The following is a 23,639-nucleotide window of genomic DNA, read 5'->3' as shown; positions in this document are numbered from 1 at the left end:
TAGAAAAATATCTTCTAAAGAAGACCCAGTATAGGACGCCATAAATGGTGTCTGCTGGGTGTTAGAATAGAACCACAGAATACATAAATAATTGATAAAACTATGTATTACTTATGCAATTCCCCTTGTAGAGGTTATTCTAGGCACCTCTTTTCTACCTACTACGGTCAGGATACAAACCGAAATATACCTAGGTAGGTACTGGAGGAAAGTTACGAGTAAAGCACGAGAGATTGGTGTGGTGAACACCAAAAATGTAGTAGCTGCCGTGTCATGGTAAGTATTGAAGTAAGTGTAAAAGTATGATATACAGAGTGGAATTTTGTAATGCCACCTGGAAGGAAAGTACTCTTTATACTGTAGATATAAAATGTATACAAAGAAAACATTCCTTTATTTTTGAAAAGAAATAAAACAGCATTCAAAGATTTCCAAAAATTTGCTTGCCACACCCGGAAATCGAACCATCTAAAATCTGTTAAAAATTACACCTGTACCTATTTTTATTGCATCTATCGTTCGGATATTAGTATAAGGATGAAATCTCTGTAACAAACTTGATAAATCAAATTAAAGGCAATTAAACCATGAAATCTTAAATTATTTTAATTATTTACAGATAATTTTGTACTCGTATGGTATGGTAGTGAATTTCCGAAAAAAAATTCGGAAATCTTTGATGAGGTTCTTTCTTTTCAAAAATAAAGGAATGTCTTCTTTGAGTAAAATTTTCTATCTACAGTATTACGAGTAGGTACTTTCCTTCCAGGTGTCATTACAAAATTCCACCCTGTATAGCAAGTCTTCACGACATCATGTAAAATGTCTTAAAATTGGTACTGTGTTGTGTAGGTTCAGACTTCAGACGCATCCTATGATCCTGAGGACGCATCTTAGACGAATCATAGTTTGACGTGGTTTGACTCCGGGTTGGGACCACAACCCATACTTATCCTACTAATACATAATATAAATGCGACAGTTTGGATGTCTGGATGTTTGTTACTCTTTTATGCATGAACTACTCAACGGATTTTGATAACACAGAATAACACATACTTAGGCTATAATTTATGACGATATGTGACAAACTAAATTATAAACATAGAGTAGCTGTAGAAGAAGATAGTAGTAATCATTTATTAGGTACATTAATAGTTAATAGTTACAACACGAGCGAAGTGCTATTAATTAATAACGTAATTAATACCGTAGCTAATAGTTTTAAACTTACTTCATGGGCCAGTTTTGTTATTTCGTCATTATAACTAAACTACAAACCATTAATATACCGATTACCGACTCCTATTCAGCCATTGCATTAATTTAATACCTACCTAGGTAGCTAAGAGCTTGTTAGGTATTAAATTCTTGCCTACTTACGATTACGACGATATAGGATGTAATACCTACCCACGTAAGTCACACCACCACCATCTCCACCTATCTACTTAGACCTAACTTACTTAGTTTCATGAGTAAGTCGAGAGTAAGTCTGTAAAATTTTCTTACCTGAAGATTTTACACACTAAGTAAATGCGCTAGATACGGATACACACCACATACAATAAATATGTACAGTCGACAGCACGTCAACGTAATCACTGTGGTATCTTACGCAGTTGCGATAGGGGCGACTTTGCAACGAAAATGTATAGTCTGATGTGCTGTCGCTGTACTACAATCTGCAATACTGGCCTATTGCCTAATGCCCGTCTGAGCGGTGGTTTGCGTACGGCCAGCCGTGTTAGATACGGGTTCGAATCCCGCGAGACGAAAAATGTTACATGAACGGAAACTGAGTTAGTTTTATTAGTAGGTAATTTAGCATAATAATGTTAATAATAATTTTATAGCACACTGACAATCTAGACTAGGTGGACCGACGATCTCGTAAAGGTCGCGGGAAGAGCCTGGATGCGGGCAGCGCAGGACCGTGCATTGTGGAAAACCTTGGAGGAGGCCTTTGTCCAGCAGTGGACGTCATTTGGCTGAAACGACGACGACGACGACACTGACAATCACACATTACTGATATTATTACGCTAATAATTGTATGCTTCATTAAAATGCGTGGTACCTGTACTTATTTATTTATTGAAACTAAGTAGAATGGGTACCTACTTACTCTTACGCTACTAAACGCTTTTACTTCGTCAAGAGTGAAAGTAGAATAAATTACATCCATGAAGAAGATAGCATTAACATTGATCTAGGTACCTACCTAGAGTCCTAGACTAGGTCACAAACTAGGTTAACAGAGTATAATGTATAATTTCCATTCCATGAATAATCTTAAGCTAATTAGTAGGTAGCGCAAGAATCAGCATCATCATTATTATATTTATACCTACTTCTGTCTACCAAAAACCCTAACTGACAATACCTACTCAAGTTTTGTAATGTGTGCTATGTGATCAAGTTGTGATCCTTGTATCACCAGTATCACTCTGTTCCTAAGTCCTAAATCTTGGTATTGTAGGTAATGTGTTACCCAAGAATGTATTTTATCGCATTTATCTTAGGTGCTAAGAACATCACACCCTTATCCCAAAAGGAATAAAAACTATTTCTCAGGCCCCTCGAAATATCAAATCGTAAACAAACGTGCCTGCCTGCCATTCAACAAGCGCTATGTTTTATTGGCGTCCCTTTCGCGCTAACGTTTGCCGCGCTTTTACGTTTTCGAATTAAACGTTGGCGGCATTCAAAATAAAGGCGCGAGTTAATTTTGTTCGTAGTCTGGTATGGGGAGCCTCTGTATGACTGGGTCATTTTTTGATATACTTCTTAAATAAACTTAGGTAAGATATTGATTGTAAATATTTATTTGGGTTTAGAATTGCCTAAATCTTAAATTCCAGGGGTTTTCTCGCCTTATTTTCAAAGAAATTCGACTTTATCACTTTACGAAGTAAATGTATGGAAAAAGAATCGGTATTACAATATTTACTTTATCTCTTAGGACATAAAGTCTATATTCGTTTGGAAGAGGGGGTCAATACGTCACGGATATACGTATTACACGATGCTTCATTGCGTTTATACGGTTGGTAGTAGTGGGAAACTTGGCCAATCACAGGCGACGTAGATGGCGCTGTAGGTCCGACGCGAGCCGACCCCAAGCTAGCTTGCACTGGGAACATTTGCTTCGAGCTCCATACATTTCTTCTGGTTCTCTACGTCTACAGTTTGGTTGTGTACCAGTTCAAAAATTATTTCAAAATTTTTGCCATCAGGTAAGTCAAATCAATTTTCTAATCAAAGTCAAGTGTTATTTTATGTTTATTCGTGTATACTGCGACGTAATTTGTGAAATTAATTTTCGTTCCACGTTGGAATTGGCGTTCAAACATGGCTATAGGCTTCGTCGTACTTTCCTTAGTAAGCGTGGGTATGGCGAAGGACGCCTTATTTTAAATAATTAATTTCTCGGATCTTTTCCATTGGAGGTCTGAAACAGTTCTTCTACAACTTTTAGATCAATAATCACGGGATTATTTGGCAATTATGTCATATTTGCTTATTGCGTATTTTCAACACAATACGTGAAAACAAAATGGCTCGTACAAGCCAAGCCTAGGCCATCGAACTCGTTATATGGGGCGATAACTAATTTCGTGATTATTACTTGTTTTAGGTCATGTTTTTGATTGATATTATGTAGATTTAACTGATCTTTTTATTGGAATTGTGTATTTAGTAATGAGAGAGCCGTAAATGCGTTTCCCGCCAAAATGCCGCCCTAGTTGTAACACGGCGAGGCAAGCGTTTGCTAACACTCGTTTTAGAGTGAAGCATGGTTCTCATAACCTGTTGCCTTGCATTTTCTTGATGTTTTAATGATTATTTGCAGGAAAAAAGTTAAAATGACGGACAAGCCCAAGCGTCCAATGTCAGCCTACATGCTATGGCTCAACAGTGCAAGAGAACAGATAAAAGCCGATAATCCTGGCTTAAAAGTCACGGAAATCGCCAAAAAAGGTGGAGAAATATGGAGGTCAATGAAAGACAAGAGTGTGAGTATATTTGCATAGTTTTGGCCATGTTATTCCTTTGTTTAGGACGCCCATGCTAACCGTCTTGTTTACCGCAGGTCTGGGAGGAAAAAGCAGCGGAAGCCAAGGAGCAGTACACAAAAGATCTAGAGTCATATAATGCCAATGGAGGTGGTGGTGAAGGAGGCGGCAAGAAGGCACAAAAGCGAGGGAAGAAGGGCAAGAAAGCGACAGCACCTGCTGTAAGTATAACCATAATTATCTTAAGCTTTTCATCTTCATTGAGTCTTGAACAGTCTACTAATGCCGTGCTTTCTTTCTGCAGAAGGCCAAGAAGAAGAAGGAAGAGTCTGACGACGAGGAAGGCGATGAGGAGGAGGAGGAAGAAAGCGAATGATCTCCCAGGAGCTAAAATTCTGTTCATATTGAATAATTTACTTGGACTTAATTTATTACAAAGTAAAAATGGACTGACTTTCCAAAGTCTGTACAAACGGATCCACAGTTTGCTATTCTAATATTTTACACTTGATTTTATTGATTTGTAACATGATCAACAGATCCATTTATTGCAACAAATGTTTTTGGTCTCTTTTAATGAAATTGTTGAATGTTTTGCTGTGTTATTGTACTACTTAGTTTTTGTAGTATTGATAATGTAATGATAGATGTAAGATAACTGGCAGAGTTTGGAAAGTTTCACCACAGGCTAGGGTCTAGATTTCTAAGCCTCAAAAAAAATAATGTTTAAGTGTTAGCATGTATACACCGGGGAATTGTACAGTTAGCCCTCCCTCGTTAAGTTCGCTGTGACTACTGGATGCTCACATCTGAGATGTACCTTATTGGTTTCATCAAAACTTGTATGTCTGCAGCTCTCCCAATTTTTGCTGTAATGTTTTATTTTAAAGCTGTGCTTTGAATGAATATGCCATATTGTATTTGTGTCAGTGTTTGTCTGAATTCTTGGGACATAACAGTTTTGGTAAAACTAAACCAACATGTAAAATTAGAGACTATTTCATGGATGTAATGACTAATTGTTAATTAAACCTACCTCTTCTCATTGTAAATTGCATTGCTTTTAAATGGTACCAAACTTAAATCTAAGAACAGGCAGCACAGGTTTTACTTGTGTTGAGCAATTTATATTATTTAGGAAATTGATGTGTATGTTGTATTTTAGTTAGTTACTAGGTAGGTTTTCGATGTGATTTGTCTCTGAAATTTTACATTGTGTTATTTTGTAAATGAGAATTAGCATTCCTCATGTCAATACGGATTTTACATGTTCAATAAAGTAATTTCATATAAAATATTTGAATCTTTTCATTACTATCTTAACTGATAGGCACTTGTTTTCATTAGTTTATTGTAGTCATGACAAAATCAAATTGATAATTTATTTTGATAAAAAAATTGCACTCAAAAAGGAATAGGTATATTAAAAGAGGTGGTCTTAATGCTGTATGGCATTATCATATAGGTTAACATTAGGGCTAAATCAAATATTTGTGCAAGCAGTGCCTAATACACTACTAACCCACTCGTGTTGATACACAGTCACACCATGTCACAAAAAAGTAGGTAGGTATAACGGTACCTACACGTGGAGAGAAGTGTGCATGGTAGAGGTAGTCAACTCTGCTGACGCGTATATTAATTGCAGTGTGGTGTGTGTGTGTGATCGATCTACATAAATGTTTTTATTAACTATAGGATGGCTACAAGGATAACATTGCCGATCATTTAATTAAGTACTAAATTAGCGATTCTGACGTCTGAATCATATCATTTACTGAAATCGTGTTGGCTGTTTATTGATAATATTATCAAGCATAATATCATAGGCGTCTGACATGGATGGCTTGAATTAGTATCGATCGGTCGTCCGGATTGGAGTCCTATTAACACCCCCTCCCACTTTCCCCTTCAGATGCCTCATGCCCTTCGTTACTCAACTCCTCCCGCACCCCGGATTCTGGACATAGCTACAAAAAATGATAACACTTGCATAACTGAATAAATAAATCTGATAAATGCATTTTAAATTCTCAGTAAATGAGGAACTTGATTTTTATTTGTTTAATTTAATCCTTAATCTTCTCTTTTAATTAGCTAATCATTCTAGGTCAGTTCCCCCCCCCAGCCGCGTGCCATAGAAGCTAAACTAAAGAAGCTCAATTCGGAACGTGTCGTAAAATGTAATCATGAAGCTTCATGAATGTAATGTAAAATTAAAAAAAAAACGTATGTGTCAAATGTCAAACTTATGTCACAATACAATTGTCACATGAAGTACGTAAACAAACTGTAATTCATTTTGCATTTTGAAATACCCGGAAAATTATTAATATTGTTTGTATTTATGTTTGAAACCTTGTACAATAGCTTCTAAAGGTGTGCCTGTGCCTTGATACAAAACTTGAATAGCCTGTCGTTATAACTTATTAGACAACGTGCCGTTGCAATGTCTATTGAAGGCAGCAGTGGAAGTGGAGGGTCGCAGGTGGCCCTGGTGACTGGGGGCTACGATCACACCATAAAACTATGGCAAGCGCATAGTGGCGTCTGCCTCCGCACCATGCAACACCCGGATTCGGTAGGTAACCTATATGCTATTAATGATCGTTCAAGCCCCAGATGGCAATAAACATTGTCTGGTTTGACCTCTGAGGATTAATAGCAGTGTAGTTGCGGCCTGTAGGTTTTAACTCTGAAATAGGCTTCTGACTACTGTTGAAGAGAGATCAATTCTTTCTTAATCATAGATAGTCGATAGATAATCTAATTCATAAAAGTTTGTTATCCATGTATGGATAAAATATATATTTATTTATTTATTACTTCAATGAATTCTTACGCTAGCTACAATGACTTAAGTTTCTCTTGCTGTTTCTTCTCAGCTCTGACCCAAAAGTTCTTTATCAACCTTTTTTATTTCTGTGCAATATTTCAGCAAGTAAATGCATTAGAGATAACTCCTATTGGGCAAATGGTGGCAGCATGTGGGTACCAACACATCCGAATGTATGATCTGGCCAGCGCCAATCCAGACCCCATCATGAACTTCGAGGGGGTCACTAAAAACGTCACCAGAGTAGGATTTCATGTGAGTATGTGAATGAACTGTAATTAAATTATCAATACCATCTTTGTTTTTTTTAACATGAATATTTTGTTTACTCATTTAAAGCCTGGTCCGTGAGCACGTAGAATTTTGTCCTATGACCCCAAGCTACCCATCCTTATCGCTCGCGCGTAATTATGTTGCTGTCGCGCTCGCACACCTACTGCGGGCGCCCGTCGCACAGTCGCGACAGCAATATAATTACGCGCGAGCGATAAGGATGGGTAGCTTGGGGTCATTGGACAAAATTCTACGTGCTCATGGACCAGGCTTTACTTGAAATCATTTTTTTTAAATGATTTTAGGAAGACGGAAAATGGATGTACACAGGTGGTGAGGACTGTACTGCAAGAATATGGGACACAAGGTACCATAATCAGACAAATACTTCTTTCGTCTTGTCATTAAAATTGAACATTCCTAATCTAAAACATTTGATTAAACAGAACTGGACGACAGCTGCAATGCCAGCGAATATTCCAAGTGCCAGCACCAGTGAATGCCGTTGTGCTCCATCCAGACCAAACACAGATCATGGTTGGAGACCAGAGTGGGATAATTCACATGTGGGACCTCAGAACAGACAAGAACGATCAATTAGTAAGTTAGATTTGTTTATTGAAACTTTCCATAATTTAGGCAGATACTGAGGTTGATGTTACAGTAGGATAAGATCATTATTATGACCTGTTTTAATTTACAGAAAAAATCTGTCCATCCATCCTACTTCCTACTAATATTATAAATGCGAAAGTTTGTATGGATATCTGGATGTTTTTTACTCTTTCACGCAAAAACTACTGAACGGATTTTGTTGAAACTTTACAGTATTATTGTTAATAACCTAAACCTAGATATGTTAATATAGGCTATAATTTATGCCGATATGTGACACTAAATATCACGTGGGTGAAGCCGCGGGCCAAAGCTAGTATATGAATAATGTTCCAACTGATTGCATGATTGAAACACAAAATTAATTTAACTTTTTAAATTCCTCCAGATACCAGAAGCTGAAGCGTCCATCCAGGACATAGCCATCGACCCGGAGGGCAAGATGATGGCGGCCGTCAACAACAAAGGCAACTGCTACGTGTGGTCTCTGGGCGGCGCGCCTCCGCGGCCCGTCCCGCGCCGTCACATACAAGCACACTCTAAATACGCGCTGCGCTGCAAGTTCAGCCATGACTCCACGTGAGTATCAGAGGACAATGTGATTGATTGCGTTTTTTTTAGTCATTTTATGTCATTGTTATTAGTCATTTTCTCTTACTCCTTCAAACTGTTGTGCTTATAGCAAAACGCGTGAATAATAATTTATGGCCTCATCACAAATTTTCTTTAATATCCTAGCAGAATGTAAGTGTAAATACTGGCTGTTGATTTGAATTCTTGTGCATGATTTGGTAGGGCAAGCTATTTGGGAGACGGGAGGTGAATAAATGCTCTGAAAAGGTCATAATACCCTCTGTCATTTTATTGCATTGTAGGGAGATTTCGTTCCCGACGTTCCCGCATGATTTAATACAATGGTATCTAAATTCTTGCTCCATGTTGGTATACAAAGGTTCAATCCAAGTAAATTGAGTATGTAACACTACAGCGTCTGTATTGTTTATTGATGTCAACTACCCTATCCCAAAGGTTATCTGGCAGAGAATGCCCAATGGCATTAAGTTCGCCTCTGTACCAGTTATATGACATTAAAGGATAAATAAATCGTACCTGCTTGTAGCATGCTGGTGACGACGTCCGGAGACTGTTCGGCGCGGCTGTGGCGCACGAGCGACTGGTCGCTGCTGCGCGAGCTGCGCCACGACACGCAGCGCTGGGTGTGGGATGCCGCCTTCAGCATTGACTCGCGCTACCTGTTCACCGGTGAGTGACTGGGCCGCCGGGACGACTGGGAGACTGTCGAGTGACTGTGGCGCACGAGCCTGGTCGCTGCTGCGCCACGACACGCAGCGCTGGGTGTGGGATGCCGCCTTCAGCATTGACTCGCGCTACCTGTTCACCGGTGAGTGACTGGGCCGCCGGGACGACTGGGAGACTGTCGAGTGACTGTGGCGCACGAGCCTGGTCGCTGCTGCGCCACGACACGCAGCGCTGGGTGTGGGATGCCGCCTTCAGCATTGACTCGCGCTACCTGTTCACCGGTGAGTGACTGGGCCGCCGGGACGACTGGGAGACTGTCGAGTGACTGTGGCGCACGAGCCTGGTCGCTGCTGCGCCACGACACGCAGCGCTGGGTGTGGGATGCCGCCTTCAGCATTGACTCGCGCTACCTGTTCACCGGTGAGTGACTGGGCCGCCGGGACGACTGGGAGACTGGCGAGTGACTGTGGCGCACGAGCCTGGTCGCTGCTGCGCCACGACACGCAGCGCTGGGTGTGGGATGCCGCCTTCAGCATTGACTCGCGCTACCTGTTCACCGGTGAGTGACTGGGCCGCCGGGACGACTGGAAGACTGGCGAGTGACTGTGGAGCACGAGCCTGGTCGCTGCTGCGCGAGTATAGCCTTATCAATGATAAGGACATGAAGGATTTATGATCAGGTCATTTAGTCTCCATTATACAGGCACGGATTCAGTCCGCAAAAAAGGTCGTAGTCACATCACAGACACCTAGTAAAAAGACGATTAGTGGCAACCTTAGGTGGTTCGTCGATAGTGGGATCGATTTCTAAATGAGCATGCAGTTACAGATACAACACGTCATGCACTCACGTACCTTGAGTAGAATGATGACGTATTCCACCTTAAAATTGAGAGACCAGCTGGGAATTCCTTTCACTTTAGCACGTTTAGAAGAGTAAGCAGATGATTTATCAAGTTGAGAATTACTTAGAAAAACACGATTCATGCACGCGCACGATAGCTTATTCGAACAGAATAAAGCGATGCGTCCGGTGCGACATCCGAATGAAACTACCCTCAAGTTGTCGATAAAAAGTAGTATACCTAGCCATGTTTTGTCGCTGGATTTACATACTTATGTAGACAGTCACAATTAATAATAAAAATAAAACCAAACGTTAATATGGCGAAACAAGTCAATAAAGAATTCATTTATTTTTCGGACGGAAATCAAAATCCTGGGAATTGAACCCAAAACCAAAATTAAAAAGTTCAACTCTGATCTGAACTCTGTTCAATCACTGAACTACAAAGGTCTACTTTAGTTAGTTCATTTTAGTTTTATTAAAGAAGTTCCTTGTTTCGTTTTGCAGGTTCATCCGACAGCTACGCGCGACTCTGGGACGTAGAGAAAGGCACATTGGAGCGGGAGTACTGCGGCCACCAGAAGCCCATCACGGCGCTCGCCTTCAAGGACCAGGCCGTCTAGCCTCGCACGCCTCAAGGAACTTTCTACTTCTAATTAACCTTTGGGTTTCCCCCATACTAGAGTCTTTCAAGCGTCGTCGTCTCGCCAGCTAGTGTAGACGCGGCGCACCAACTCATTTTAGAGCACTTTCATATTTAGGCGATTTAGCAGCGCGACAAACGCGCTGTCGAAAATTTCATACTATGTGACAGCGGATGCATGCCTTCACATTATAAAAACGCCGCTGCCGCGCTGCTGTCGCGCTTCGAACGCCTCAATGTGAAAGCGCTCTTAAACTAAATATCGTGACGTCAGCGTTGTATAAATTTTCGGCAGCCAATCACCATTGGCGTCGCTGCGTTTGAGAGAAGCTAGTGTTGGGAGGTCCCTTAGAGGCAAACGTTGACACTTTTGAGCAGCATACAACCCACCAATGGATATTTTATTTTCATATAATCGCCATGGAATCAGCCTCTGCCTGTGCCTATACTTTTGGTATCCAGTTGCTGCCACTTGACACACAGTCGTTTAAAGTGGTGTACTGCGCATAGCCGATAGCCGCTACCGGACACAGCAACTCGGTGTACCTTGGCGGCAACGAAAAGTGTGTACGTTTGCGCAGCCTCCTAATGTGATTTCAATCAGCTTGGGGCCTTTCGAACCTAGACACCTGATGACGATACAAGTTTATCCTTTCAGAGACTAACGACATAAATGATGTACTTTTCCACAAAACCAACAAAATGACATGTGTATATTGACTATTCGAGTTTTTGTTTAACGATAGGGCAGCAGTCGAAAAGGTCCGGACTTAGTATAAGATTGCTTTATTGTGTATAAATAAACTTTAAAGAAGTTTTGTAAATAATAATATATGTATGTTTTTAAATCCGTAATACACAAGTAATAATACAGAAGACAAATAGACTTTTTAACTCAACAATGTTAACTATTTAATGAATTTGAGCGTAAAACAGAAATAGAATTTGGAGTATATTCTGATTTATTAGTTCTTTAGTTTGGTATAATTATCATTAATGTTATTGTTGACAACTTTTTATAAATAATATGGAAATGGACGCCATAGATGGCTTCAGATTTGTGTTCATTGCATTTACTATGTAAATGTTATAATAAGTAGTTCTTTGAATATTTTTTGTATAATAATAATAAATCATTGAGATATTAACCCAAAGTTTTACTAAAACTTTCCCACACACATGTCGCTTTAAATATTAGAAGGAATAGAAAATTAGGAAGCATACAGTATCAAGGATCAGTGGTAAGTTAGACGTAAATAAACACACCATATCTTGCGTACTTATCATTATATTTTCGGAATAAATTGTATAATATTTGTATGTATTGCACAGCAACAGACGATATTACAATCAATATATCATTTACACATTTAAATGCAACTGTAGACCGCATTGTCCCAGTCACCGAAGCATCGCCAACTTCCATGTAACAGTCATCCATATCAGTTGGAAGTATTAATACTGGATACGTTTCGAAATCAGATCATTTGGTAAATATATCAGATCATTTAATTTCAGTATAATTATTATTTATTATTAATTCTTTATATTTAAAAATAATAAAATTTTGAATGTAAGTAAGTTACGTAAAATTAACGATTTGGAATGTGATTAGATAAATGCATTTAATCTTTTCTGAAAATAATGATTTCGACTAGAACGAATTATACATATCTCACTAACTGATATTAAGTATCTATAATAAAAAAAAGCTTTAGCTATAAATAAACAAGGTAATAAAATATTTATGCATCACCTGTGCGAATTTGCACGAGACCAATCATTTCAGTTTCAATTCTCTAGAATAGTGTCATGTTTTGCTTTTATTTAATACTAATTGGTAATTGTACAGTCGCGGAATGAAAAGGTTCGTCACCTTAGTGTCGGTTTTCGCTTGCACTAGGTACTGTAAGAGTCAAACCTGCCAACATAACCGTGCAAGAAACAGTGCTGCTAACATTTAAATAAATATGACGTTTGTTAACGAATAAGGTTTTGCTTGTTTATTTTTCTATCCCATCAGTGCAATGTTACAAAATGTAGTTTTTTTTAATTTAATAAATAATGGCAGGTTGAACCAACAAGAAGGTTTTAGTTTATCAATCATAATAATCTTCTTGACAAGTTAAATCGTCAAACAACTTTTATCTGAATAATTTTGAACTTTAATGACAGACAGCTAAAGATTATTTTCTCTAACTCGAGAATATTCTGTAACATAGTTTCAAAAGGTAATATGTGCTCGCGATTCGTTGAAGGAATCAATTTGAAAACTGACGAACCTTTTCATTCCGCGACTGTACAACTATAAAGTTTTGTACTACTCAAACTCATCACATAGTGTTGATAGGTGTTGCGTATTGTAGATTGATTTGGAATATTTCAAAATACTTTCATGTGCCATTTTTTTTAAAATTTGAGGTCCTCTTATGAAAAACATTATCCGACGAACCACAGTAACAGAAACATGACGAGAATTTTAAGTACAATAAATTTCTGAAAGCGCAAAGATGATGCATCGTCACAACATTAATTAATACGAGTAATCTTGAGTCTACCCATTTGGGAAGTGCCAATGCCAAAGCGCACAACTTAGTATGGCCAGCAGCGCGGATACGCGATGTGAGTTTTTGTATGATAATTTGTCAAAAGACGCACCGTGGGGAATCAGATTGACTTTTGCATCCAAAAGGGTAAGTGTAAGTAGTAAAAGGGCACAGTGAAACATTTTCAAATTATCGCTTCAATGTTTTAATTCACCACAATAGAAGTGGTTGCGTTCGAAAAGCTCGCTTTCTTGCAAAATAAAATCGAGGCGCTAATATGAAAACGTCCTATCCTTTTAACTTTCGTAGCGCCTAACGTTTTTCGGAGCAACCCCGCAGGCCCGAATCTATGCTTGCATTTAAGTTAGCGTAATTCCGTTGATACCTAAAGGCTTCCACAGACCAAACGCGGGTCAGTTGCAGCGCGGCTGAGGCACATTGAAAGCAGCGCAGTTTCAAAGCAGTTGAAACGCGGGCGGTTGTCAAAAATTTAAATATTCGAAAACCGCTTTCAACGCGTTGCTGCTACGTTCCGCCCTGCGTCCGGTGTGACATGCTAATATGGCCGCCATAGTAATATAACAGCGCGGGCCCGCGTTTGCGCCGCTTCTGTTCTGCACCCGCGCCGCCTCGTTTGTATTTCGGCAGTTGCAGTGCGGCGCGGTTGGAGCGCGGGCCCGCGTTCAAATTTGGTGTGACGTACTTCAAAGAGTTTCTTGTATTACAACTTGCGCGGGCCCGCATTCAAACTGCGCTGCTACTGCCCTGGATTCTGCCCAAGGCTTAAATATCGTCGAGCGGCAGTTCATCGACCTCAGCCATCTCGGATCGCTCGTCGCCTTCCACGGTGTAGGTGAGCATGCACTTGAGAGGCACGCGCGCGCCCGCACTGCGTCCGATCAGCATCACTTGGGTGAGCGCCGGCGGCGGCAGGAAGGGGCTGCGGCCCGGCAGCGCCGCGCCCGACGGCGTGAGTAGGCGCACTTTGCAGCCCTGGAACAAAAATTAAAAATTATATTAATAAAAAAACACACTATGTACCTCTTTATCTGGCGTTTGTGGACTATGAAAAAGCCTTCGACTCAATCGAGACCTGGGCAGTGCTACAGTCTCTCCAACGGTGCCAAATTGACTATAGATACATCGAATGAACACCACACAACACTATAAAACAAGGAAGAAAGACACAAGACAACAATTAGGTGTTCTTATCGCTATAAAGCAATCCAGTGGGTCTAGTCAAAACGCACTTTAAAATCGCAAACCCATCGCAAACCAGTCGCAAACAAACAAACAAATCGCAAAAGGGGTCGATAACAAAAAAGGCTTAGTCAAACGGCAAAAAATCGAATCGTAGTCAAAACGCACTTTAAAATCGCAAACCCATCGCAAACCAGTCGCAAACAAACAAACAAATCGCAAAAGGGGTCGATAACAAAAAAGGCTTAGTCAAACGGCAAAAAATCGAATCGCAAAGCCCTACCTATCGATAATCGAAAGACTGGATTGAAATTTCCCATACAAAGGCTTAGCCAACATGCATTTAAGACTCAATCAAAATCGAATCGAATCGCAACACCCGCCATTTTCATTGCGATTACTTAAACCCCGGTGATAAGCTTCGATTATATCGAAAACCAATAGGGTGAGTTGCACCACCTAACTTTGACCGTAACTATGACGTTAACCGGTGTTTTTTGTATGGAGTTTGACAGATTTTAGACGTTTGTCAAAGTTAAACTAAGATGGTGCAACCCACCCTAAGGCTGTTTTGACAAATCCGTATCGCGATGTCGTTTTGACAGCTAATTTGACAGCGAAGCATAGACGTAAACAGAGAGCAGAAAGAAGGAAGAAACTAATTAAAAAAAAAAAGGTAAAAAAAGTAAAAACAATCGCAAAGTCATAGACATTTTTTAACTTTTATTCGATTTTGAATGAACTTTTATGTCGCCGCGTCGTTGGTGGTTCAATGTGCATTTTGGCTGCCATTTTCCGATCGAATCGAATTACTGGTGACGCGGCGACTGACATTAGTGAAAACTTCCTATTGGTTTGCGATGGCATTTTGACTAGACCCACAGTTATCCTAGAGGACAGTTTTTGACGTCATAGCTTAATGTTCTTTTTCTTTTGGTTGATGGCGATGAACATGCGTTTTTTCGCCACTGAGGGCACACTGTTCCGCCAATATCATAGTTTAATGTTATTACGGCAACATGACGTAGTCGATTACACCATAGCAATTATTAGAATTATACCTAAAAGTTGTTAACATATTTATGATTCATAAACTTACCTTTGGTACAACAGCTTGAATTTTGTAGTCCTCTATAGGCGACGTGTTTTTGCTCGTGGTGGATATCACAATGACATACACGTCGGACCTCGGCTTGTCCCTGCAGAAGTGCAGCACCACCGATAGGCCGCCTTCCTCCTCGAACACGGTCAGCGGAGCCACGTTGCTCGGGTGCACACTTTGCAGCGTCACATTTATGTCAGTCAATGGCTTCACCTCACTAACTTTGTTATTCTTAATACTATCCCTCTTCTCAATGATAGGTTCCTCTTTATTCCCTACATTCTCTACCTGGTTACTTTGAATACCATCATTATCTAATCCTATATCTAGCATCTCGTCCAGGGGACTCCCACCATTGTTATTGTTATTGTATCCTGAAGCATTAGGAATGTCTGTGCTGATGTCCACCATGACGTCATCGTTTGGACTGACTGGTAAAGTGGTCGGAGCTGGTGTGCAAACTGCTTCCTCCTCAGGCTTTTTGATAAAGAAATCTAAATCAAATATTGGGTCATTGTTAGCGATTGGTACGTCATGTTTAGGTGAAGACTTTTCTAACGCATTCATTGGTATTTTCTTTGTTGTTTTGCTGAAATCAGAAATAAAAATATATTATTTTATGTAAATTACTACCAAATGGATCATTTTGAATATAATTTCTTACCTATTGAAACCGTCAAGGATTTTTGCATTTTCAGGCAAAGATTGTTTGAGTAATTGTTTGCTAAGAGAGTCCAATTCGTTCCATCCTTCAGCTTTATCTTTTTTATTTCCTAAGAGATCAACATCGTCTGTGAAAAATAAATAAATATTGTTATTATCTTTAGTTTCTTTAGACTCAGTTATTTTAGTTAGTAATGTTAGTAACAAACTCACCACTGGGCATCAGGTTAACAGGCTTCAGTGGTTCAGCAATAGGACTTGTGCCACTTTCAGTTGAGAATATATCTCCTAATTCATCTATCACGTTACTTTGCGTCACTTTATCCATATTCTTTGGAGCATCACCACCTCCTTTCCTGGCACTCGCGCCCGCGAAGTCTAGAAGACTTTCGCTATTGGTCTCCACAGTGGTTGTAGGTTCTGCAGAAAGCTCGGTAGATTTTGACTTTCGTTCACTAACAAATAAGTTGTACTTCGCAAATACTTCATCAAGTGCATCACTTGCATTTAAGATGTCACCTGAAATGAGATACATATTTACATAATTAGTAAATTAGCTTAGATCAAAAAGTTGGAGGACTTAGGTAGTGCTAACTACTTAGTAAAACCCTCATCATCGAATAAGAGTATGAGCAGCGCAGTGTGGCGCGGACGTTTGCGACGGGTTTCCACACGTGCGTTTGGGGGTGAGCACAGGTCGCGGGCGTGCAGTTAGGCCTCAGCCTCGAACTTAGCGGGCAGCGGCGCGGGAGCGGCGGCGGGGCGGGAGCGGCAGGATCTTATGCGTAAAATCAAATAGACCGGTTCTCGAAAACAGCGGCGCCGGAGCGGGCAACGAGCGGGCAGCGGCGAGGGAGCGGGCAGCGCACTCCTTCTTTTGCCCACAATAAATCGAGCGTAAGGAATAAATTTGAATCGAAATAAAATTGTCGCCGTTGTTCAGACATTTCGTTCGCGAATAAAAACAAATATCTCGACAACACAACCCCGAACACAACACTTCGCCGCTAAAGCGCCGCGCGAGCTGCCCGCTGGTTTCGAGAACGGGTCTGCGTTGCCCGCCCCGCTCCCGCGCCGCCGCCGCCGCCGCCCCGCTGCCCGCTAAGTTCGAGGCTGAGGCCTAATAGATCACGGAGCGTCGGACAATCCAAGGTGCTCCGTGCACTCGCACCAGTTTTAGTGTAGGCCCTTAGTGAGAAGCCACACGGTGCGGTGCGGCGCCGCACCGCAAACATTTTGCCGCATCACTGTACATATGTGGTATGCGGTGCCACAATGTCTCGCACAATCGAAGTGCGGTGTGCCTGCGGGGCGGCGCCGGAGCGCACCGTCTGGCATATCATTGATTTTTATATGCAGGACGCCGCAGCGACACCGCTCCGGCGCCGCGCCGCGACCGCACCGCACCGTGTGGCTTCTCCCTTATGTTATGTGCATGTATGTTGTAACATTAGTCGGCTGTTTGGTGTAGTGGTTCAGAACGGATTACTATGCCGAGAGGTCCCTGGTTCGATTCCCGATCGGGCAGAAATTTAAATGATGAATTTTAATTTCTGTGACGGGTCTGGGTGTTTTCTATGTCATAATATGTACACACGGCCACACTGTTAACTATCCATTTCCGTTTTTGCTCTCGCACTCATCAAATGATTATTCTTTGCGATAGAACGAGACGATATGACAGGCAATGGATAGTTAACACTGTTGCCGATGGTACATAAATGTATTTACAAAAAAAAAAGTATTTAAGTATGTATATGTCACCGTAAAATTGTGAATTCCGTCAGATTATAATCTGACGTAATAAATTACAATCTAACCTAACCTAACCCACTGTTAGTTTACAATCTAACGCGTTATATTATAAACTGACAGAGTTCACAATTTTACGTTGACATATACATCCGTTGTCTAGTACCCATAGTACAAGCTTTGCTTAGTTTGGGACTAGCGGCGCAGTGTAAAATGTCCAAGGATATTTATTTATTTACATGACTCAATGACTCACTCAGGTACTCGCCGTGCGCGTCGGAGGCGGCCAGGCGTTGCAGCACGGGCCGCAGACGCGCGCAACTGGCGTGCAGCTCGTGGATGAGCTGCTCCTCGTCGCGCGACGCGTCGTGCGCGTGCTCCAGCATGTCTCGCAGCAGCCCCGCGCTGTCCAACGCGGCCCCGACCTCTTGGGCGCGCCGGCTGTTCGCCTCGCTGCGCCGCTCCTCCTGGAAATTGGTTGGTTACTGACGACCGTTGGCGTAGCTAGGGATTTTTTTTAGAACATGCCAATGAGGGCTATCGTTTTAGCGCTCACCAGTTAGCGCCACTGTAGAGTAAGGTCCTGTCACTTGCTAGTAGCGAAGACAGTGGCACCAACTGGTGAGCGCTAAAGTGGTAGGAGGACTATCGCATTTGCACTCATCAAGATGGCGCCACTGTAGAGTAAGGTCCTGTCAATCGCCAGGGGTGCCAACTGTTAAGTATAAAAACGATAGCCCTCATTGAATCATATGAATTGTAATTATTTTTTTAGTTCACTTTCAACTGATTTTCTGGGTGAGCAAACGAAGATTCTTGCTCCCTTGAAACTACACTCACATACTTAACTGTTGCAGCAGTCAATATAAAAGATATTGTTATCCATATTATTAAACCTAATTAATTATACCTTTTTATCTGCTATCTGTATTATTCTGTGAAATACAGTGAATAATGTTGTGACAAAAATTTACTTGGATTGCAAAGGTTATTATTTTGATTTGTCATGCTTATAAAATAATATTATGCTCACACTTTTAACTTCATTGTACTTACAACAACAATGTTTTAACATAATAATATGTCATGTTTAAAGTTTACTTTTATAGTTAGTAATATGTAGTTAGTAAATACATAAATAGGTACCTACTAAAATACACTTTATTAAAGACATTTTAAAGCAACTTACTTCTCGAACCATAGTCTTGATCAGTCTATTGGCATGTTGCAGATCTTCAGGTTTTTTGCTTTGAAGTAACTTTTGAAGCAGCTTAGACTTCTCTTCATCTTCAAATATAGCACTCTTAGCACGGACTTTAGGTGCCGGTACAGGCTCCTCAGGGGGCAAGGGAGGTGGTGTCTCCTTCACAACCCCTTGATTTTTAAGCATATCAAAAGCAACCTTAAACTTAGTTTCCTTAGGGTATTCAATTGACCAAGCGTGAAGCAATTGCAGCACCTAAAATATATTGAAACATTTAAATTGTCACAACAATAGAGGAAAACTGTTTTAATATCCTCCATTGATAATAAAAAATATGTATCGACTGGCCTACTGTTGAGATAAGTAAATGATGATGTGAAATAATATAAAACACATTAGGTTTGAATTTTTGAAATGATTTGTCTTCTTAGTGTAATTTTTTTTTGTCTTACCCTAGTCCGTACTTCAGGTGCTGTTCTATCAGCAAAGTATTTGGGCGAGACGAGTTTAATCATTTCGTTGAGAAACCGAAACTTTCCAACTTCAGCGTGAAAGTGAGCGTCGCAGCGGCGCATGCAGCGGTCCAACATCGTCAGCGCGAGCATCGCTTCTTTAGCGCTCGACGAGTGGATGCGCGCCGCCAGGGCCTGCGCCGCCAGCTGCGGGCCCTCCGGAGCCACCCGCAGCACGGCGCAGAACGCCTCCAAAGCATTCGCGTCCGGGCATGGTAGCGCTTCGTGAGTCGCTTTTACTGGATTACAAAACAACTCCATTAGAGGCTATCCATTTTTACTGTATAACAAAAAGATCAATCAAAATTATTTTTACTCACATATTAGAGCTTCTAAGCTTGTCAGGGTGATATTCATTTTTATGATTTACTTTCTTTGGAATAACAAATTATTAAAAACATTATTCCGTTCACTTCGTTTGGCTGACCAAATTTGACAGTTTTAGATGTATTTGACAAGGATTTGACATGTATTGAGGTAAAGCTAGAATTATAGCTATAAGTACTGTCGTGTCGGAAACAATTGGAAACTAAAATGAAAAAAAAAACCTCAAAGTTTTGGGCTGCTCAATATATAGAAATTTTCATCTTGACTGATAAAAATCTCCATCATCTCATCTGGGTCAGTCAGTAGTCAGTCAATCCTTCCGATCTTTACTTATACCGGAAAAATACCGGTAAGATTTGACCTCTAGTAAATTACTATTGGTGGAATTATATTGTAGCTAACTTCGTGCTAGTGCCTTATTGGTAGATACAATCGTTGTCACAGATTAAAGACATCTTCCTCTTCAGCAGTTTCAGCTGAGGGAGGGATAATCTGTGGGATGTCAAAAAATTATTTACTTTTTTGTTAATCTGTCTTGTTCGATGTCAGTTTCAGTTTTTTGCGTAAAATACACGAGACAAAGTTCTAAAAATAATCACGTTAATAATATAAATCTGCGCAAAATGTCGATTACTAGATTGCCACGACTACTTGCCCAAATGAAGATTGTAACAAGACCAGAACAAGTGTTTCAAAGGAGAACAGCTACCACCACTCCTACAGGAGCGATTTTACCAGAGCCGGAGAAGAAACCTTTCGGTCTACTGAGTATAGTTGCTGCTGTTGTTCCGGGCCTTCTTATCGGAGCTGCAATTAGTAAAAACATAGCCAATTTCTTAGAAGAAAACGAACTTTTTGTGCCTTCCGACGATGATGATGATGACGATTAAATATTTTTAAATTCTTAGGTAGGTGCCTGTAGTTTGATTCTTAACTTACTTTAACTCTTACAAACTATATAAATATCTATTCCTAATGTCTCATTCAAGTCTTTACTATTTGGCAATAATCCAATTTGATCTTTGTCATTACTTCTTCAGACTCCTTTGCTTTCCTAATCACAAAAAAAGCAGATTCCTATTTAGCTTTGTGCATTTTCAATGTAATATGTGATGGTAGATTAAGTCAGTGCAACCCATGCTATACATTTACAACACAACTTGGAAGTATTTGTAGTACCTAACTTGGAAGAAGTTTCTTGTATTGAAATTGAACAATTTCATTTCAACTGAACATAAAAAAATAATATTGTAATTACATGATAAATGCATATTCTTGTATTTAATACAAGCAAAATTCATCATAACATTATCATCTTTTGTTGCAGGTGAAATTTGCGGGTATTCTAATAAAATTCAAGATTGTTGTTAATTTTTTATTAAATAACTGTTAAAAATCTATGAAAACATTTGTGCTTAAGCGCCACATTTAAAAATCATGTCTTGCACAACAATTATATGCATTATAAAAGTTTCATGTATCTTTATTTATGTTAGTGATGAAATTATGTAATATGATATTCAAATATTTACATGATTTACATAAATACAATATGTGAATCATTTATACATCAACAGCAATTTACATACAGCTTTACCAAATTTATTCTTAAAATAAACTTACAAATGCATTATAAACAAATGCAAAGTTGTAATTTCTCACAGAGTGAAAATTATCTCTGCAATTCTAGTCAAAACATTTCTCTCATCTATGTAGCAATAAATTAAATGAGTAACAATGTAATCTCCACACTTGTGCTTAATCATTAGATAAGTGAAAGTGTTGAATAAAATGACTTGGTAAAATGGCATGACTCAGTCTTTCATTTTCACAAAATATTCCCTCAATGTCTTTTGGAAGCCCATGAGAACACATGCATCCTGATAAAAACGAATGGTTTAAATTGTTTGGTTGTAAGTAACACTCAAATCGTAATACTGAAGTTTAGGTAAAATTATTCTCAGTAAATCCCTCTTTATATTTAATTTAATGGCTACTAAAATAATTATTGCAAAACTAAATTTGTATGTGATGCAACTTCTAGTATAATGAGCTCTTTCATACGTTTCATAATATTAAATATTTTAATTCAAATGTGTCTAAATCTGAACTAATAATTTTAAAATAATCAAACAAGCAAATTTTATAATCACAGATTTTTAGGCAATGGAAAATTTTTCACACAATACTATACAAATATTTTTATGAAAATGTGTGTCATTCATTTTCGTAAATTCATTCAGATTCTTTGCTTCCGATAGTACATACCTATCATAAAACTCATTTTATTGCGAATGTTGAAAATGCTTTGTTGCGATGTACAATAAGACATCTGTATACTATAATAATTTGAGCTGAAACGCATCATAACTAATAACTATGTCAACATAGTAATAAACTTTAGGCCTGGTTCCGACACGCGCGATAATCAAGAGGTTTCTGGGCAGACCTCGTTCATTTGCATCAAAAAGTAACCGCTACTGTTACCGCCTCGTGCCTCACCTATGAGAACCATCCAGAAACCGCGCGTCTGAACCAGGCCTTAAACAATTACCTGGTAGCAGTTACATGTCATTTCAAACCAATATCAATTGGGAATATCTATACTCAATAAGATATCAGTATCAAAATGCATTACAGACCTTTACTGCTGACCTTCGAATTTTGGGGACTTAAAATATCTGGCTAACGGGTATAGACAATGAATGAGAACCATCCATTATATTTTTTCTGAACACTGCTGGTAATAAGATATCGATAGGTCTGTACCGCTTAAGGCTGTAAAGTCGTCGATAAGAGTTGTTTACTCTGGAGGCCTCTTGTGCTCGCCCCAGCCGTGGAAGCACTTGGTGAACCGACGCGATTCTTTGTTTTTGAGCGTGAGGAACAGTTTGCGTGGCTTCTCTGGCTGCATCGTCTTCATGTGTTGGATGTAAACCTTGGGGATTTTCAATTTGGATTAGTTTTAGAATTCAGCTTTATGCTTGTCCCACAAAGATCACAAATTATACAATTTACAGAACTGCATGTCCCCAAATATGGATTACTGATGTTTGGCCAAAAAACGTTTCCCAAATTATCACATCGCAAACAACGTTTCGCAAATTTTCATTTGGCAAATTCTCATTTGGCAAAACAACTTATTGCAAACTTTTAATTAGCAAATGTCGTTTTTGGCATATTATTGTTTAGCAAATTATTGTTTGGCAAAGTATGTTTTGCCAAATGTTTCATTTGGCAAAAATATTTCACGATAAACTATTTACAAAATAATTTGATTGATGCATAGAATGGAATACAGATTAGCTTGTGGTTAAATATTTTGTTTAGTGGGTAGTTAATTTAATATAAAATTTGTTCTAAATTAATTTTCATATTTCATTCTTTTTATCGAAATTTCCAAATGATTCATTAGCAATAGAGGTGATTCTAGCGCTCGGCGGCCGCTGCCGCGGCACGCTTCGCTCGCCTTCGCGCGTCAAGGGTCACTGTTCTAACCTAACCTAACCTACTATTTTCTGCAATACCTACTTTCTGCAACCTTACTATTTTCTGCAATCTCTTTGTTTTACATAAAATTCTTGTGAAAACTATGTTCATCTGCCTTATGCTTTGATTTGTGGGTAACGATGGGTAAGTATGTGAAGTGGCAATTTGACCAAACAAATTATTTGGGATATCATATTTGGCAAAATAAAACATTTGCTATATAAACATTTGCCAAATAAAATTTTGCCAAATGATAATTTGACCAAATGAATTAGTTGCGAAAAGTACAGTTGCTAAAAGTTCATTTGGGAAATGAAACTTTGGCGATAAGTTGTTTGCGAAGTGAAATTT

General features: G+C 39.5%; 5 protein-coding genes across 5 annotated transcripts in view; 3 read left to right on the top strand and 2 right to left on the bottom strand.

Moving 5' to 3' along the window:
- The first annotated feature begins 3,154 nt into the window (after positions 1 to 3,154).
- LOC135075269 (high mobility group protein D) lies at positions 3,155 to 5,316 on the top strand. The gene is made up of 4 exons (XM_063969648.1): positions 3,155 to 3,239; positions 3,857 to 4,019; positions 4,097 to 4,240; positions 4,324 to 5,316. The coding sequence occupies exons 2-4, from the start codon at positions 3,870 to 3,872 to the stop codon at positions 4,393 to 4,395; spliced, it is 366 nt and encodes a 121-aa protein (XP_063825718.1). The 5' UTR covers positions 3,155 to 3,239; positions 3,857 to 3,869; the 3' UTR covers positions 4,396 to 5,316.
- A 955-nt stretch (positions 5,317 to 6,271) lies between these two features.
- LOC135075600 (target of rapamycin complex subunit lst8) lies at positions 6,272 to 11,641 on the top strand. The gene is made up of 7 exons (XM_063970017.1): positions 6,272 to 6,600; positions 6,958 to 7,110; positions 7,434 to 7,495; positions 7,575 to 7,728; positions 8,132 to 8,322; positions 8,864 to 9,006; positions 10,358 to 11,641. The coding sequence occupies exons 1-7, from the start codon at positions 6,469 to 6,471 to the stop codon at positions 10,471 to 10,473; spliced, it is 951 nt and encodes a 316-aa protein (XP_063826087.1). The 5' UTR covers positions 6,272 to 6,468; the 3' UTR covers positions 10,474 to 11,641.
- Positions 11,642 to 12,797: 1,156 nt separating this feature from the next.
- Positions 12,798 to 19,905, bottom strand: LOC135075599 (ADP-ribosylation factor-binding protein GGA1). The gene is made up of 8 exons (XM_063970016.1): positions 19,793 to 19,905; positions 19,413 to 19,711; positions 18,946 to 19,215; positions 18,013 to 18,223; positions 16,218 to 16,523; positions 16,006 to 16,132; positions 15,339 to 15,930; positions 12,798 to 14,032 (listed from the first exon to the last, which is right to left on the bottom strand). The coding sequence occupies exons 1-8, from the start codon at positions 19,827 to 19,829 to the stop codon at positions 13,823 to 13,825; spliced, it is 2,052 nt and encodes a 683-aa protein (XP_063826086.1). The 5' UTR covers positions 19,830 to 19,905; the 3' UTR covers positions 12,798 to 13,822.
- Positions 19,906 to 20,310: 405 nt separating this feature from the next.
- On the top strand, positions 20,311 to 21,609 carry LOC135075268 (essential MCU regulator, mitochondrial). The gene is made up of 2 exons (XM_063969647.1): positions 20,311 to 20,707; positions 21,127 to 21,609. Exon 1 carries the CDS (start codon positions 20,342 to 20,344, stop codon positions 20,687 to 20,689), a length of 348 nt encoding a protein of 115 aa, XP_063825717.1. The 5' UTR covers positions 20,311 to 20,341; the 3' UTR covers positions 20,690 to 20,707; positions 21,127 to 21,609.
- The window catches only part of LOC135075441 (protein flightless-1), a 37,427-nt gene continuing 34,948 nt past the window's right edge, over positions 21,161 to 23,639 (bottom strand). Inside the window, exon 27 of the mRNA XM_063969881.1 lies at positions 21,161 to 22,737. Within this exon, the coding sequence (XP_063825951.1) occupies positions 22,603 to 22,737 (135 nt within the window). The 3' untranslated portion in view covers positions 21,161 to 22,602. The remainder of the gene's footprint in view (positions 22,738 to 23,639) is intronic.

This window comes from Ostrinia nubilalis, chromosome 10, assembly GCF_963855985.1.
Source record: "Ostrinia nubilalis chromosome 10, ilOstNubi1.1, whole genome shotgun sequence".
NCBI lineage: Eukaryota > Metazoa > Arthropoda > Insecta > Lepidoptera > Crambidae > Ostrinia > Ostrinia nubilalis.
The sequence above is the reverse complement of the archived record's forward strand: the minus strand, read 5'-3'. Positions and strand labels throughout refer to the sequence as shown.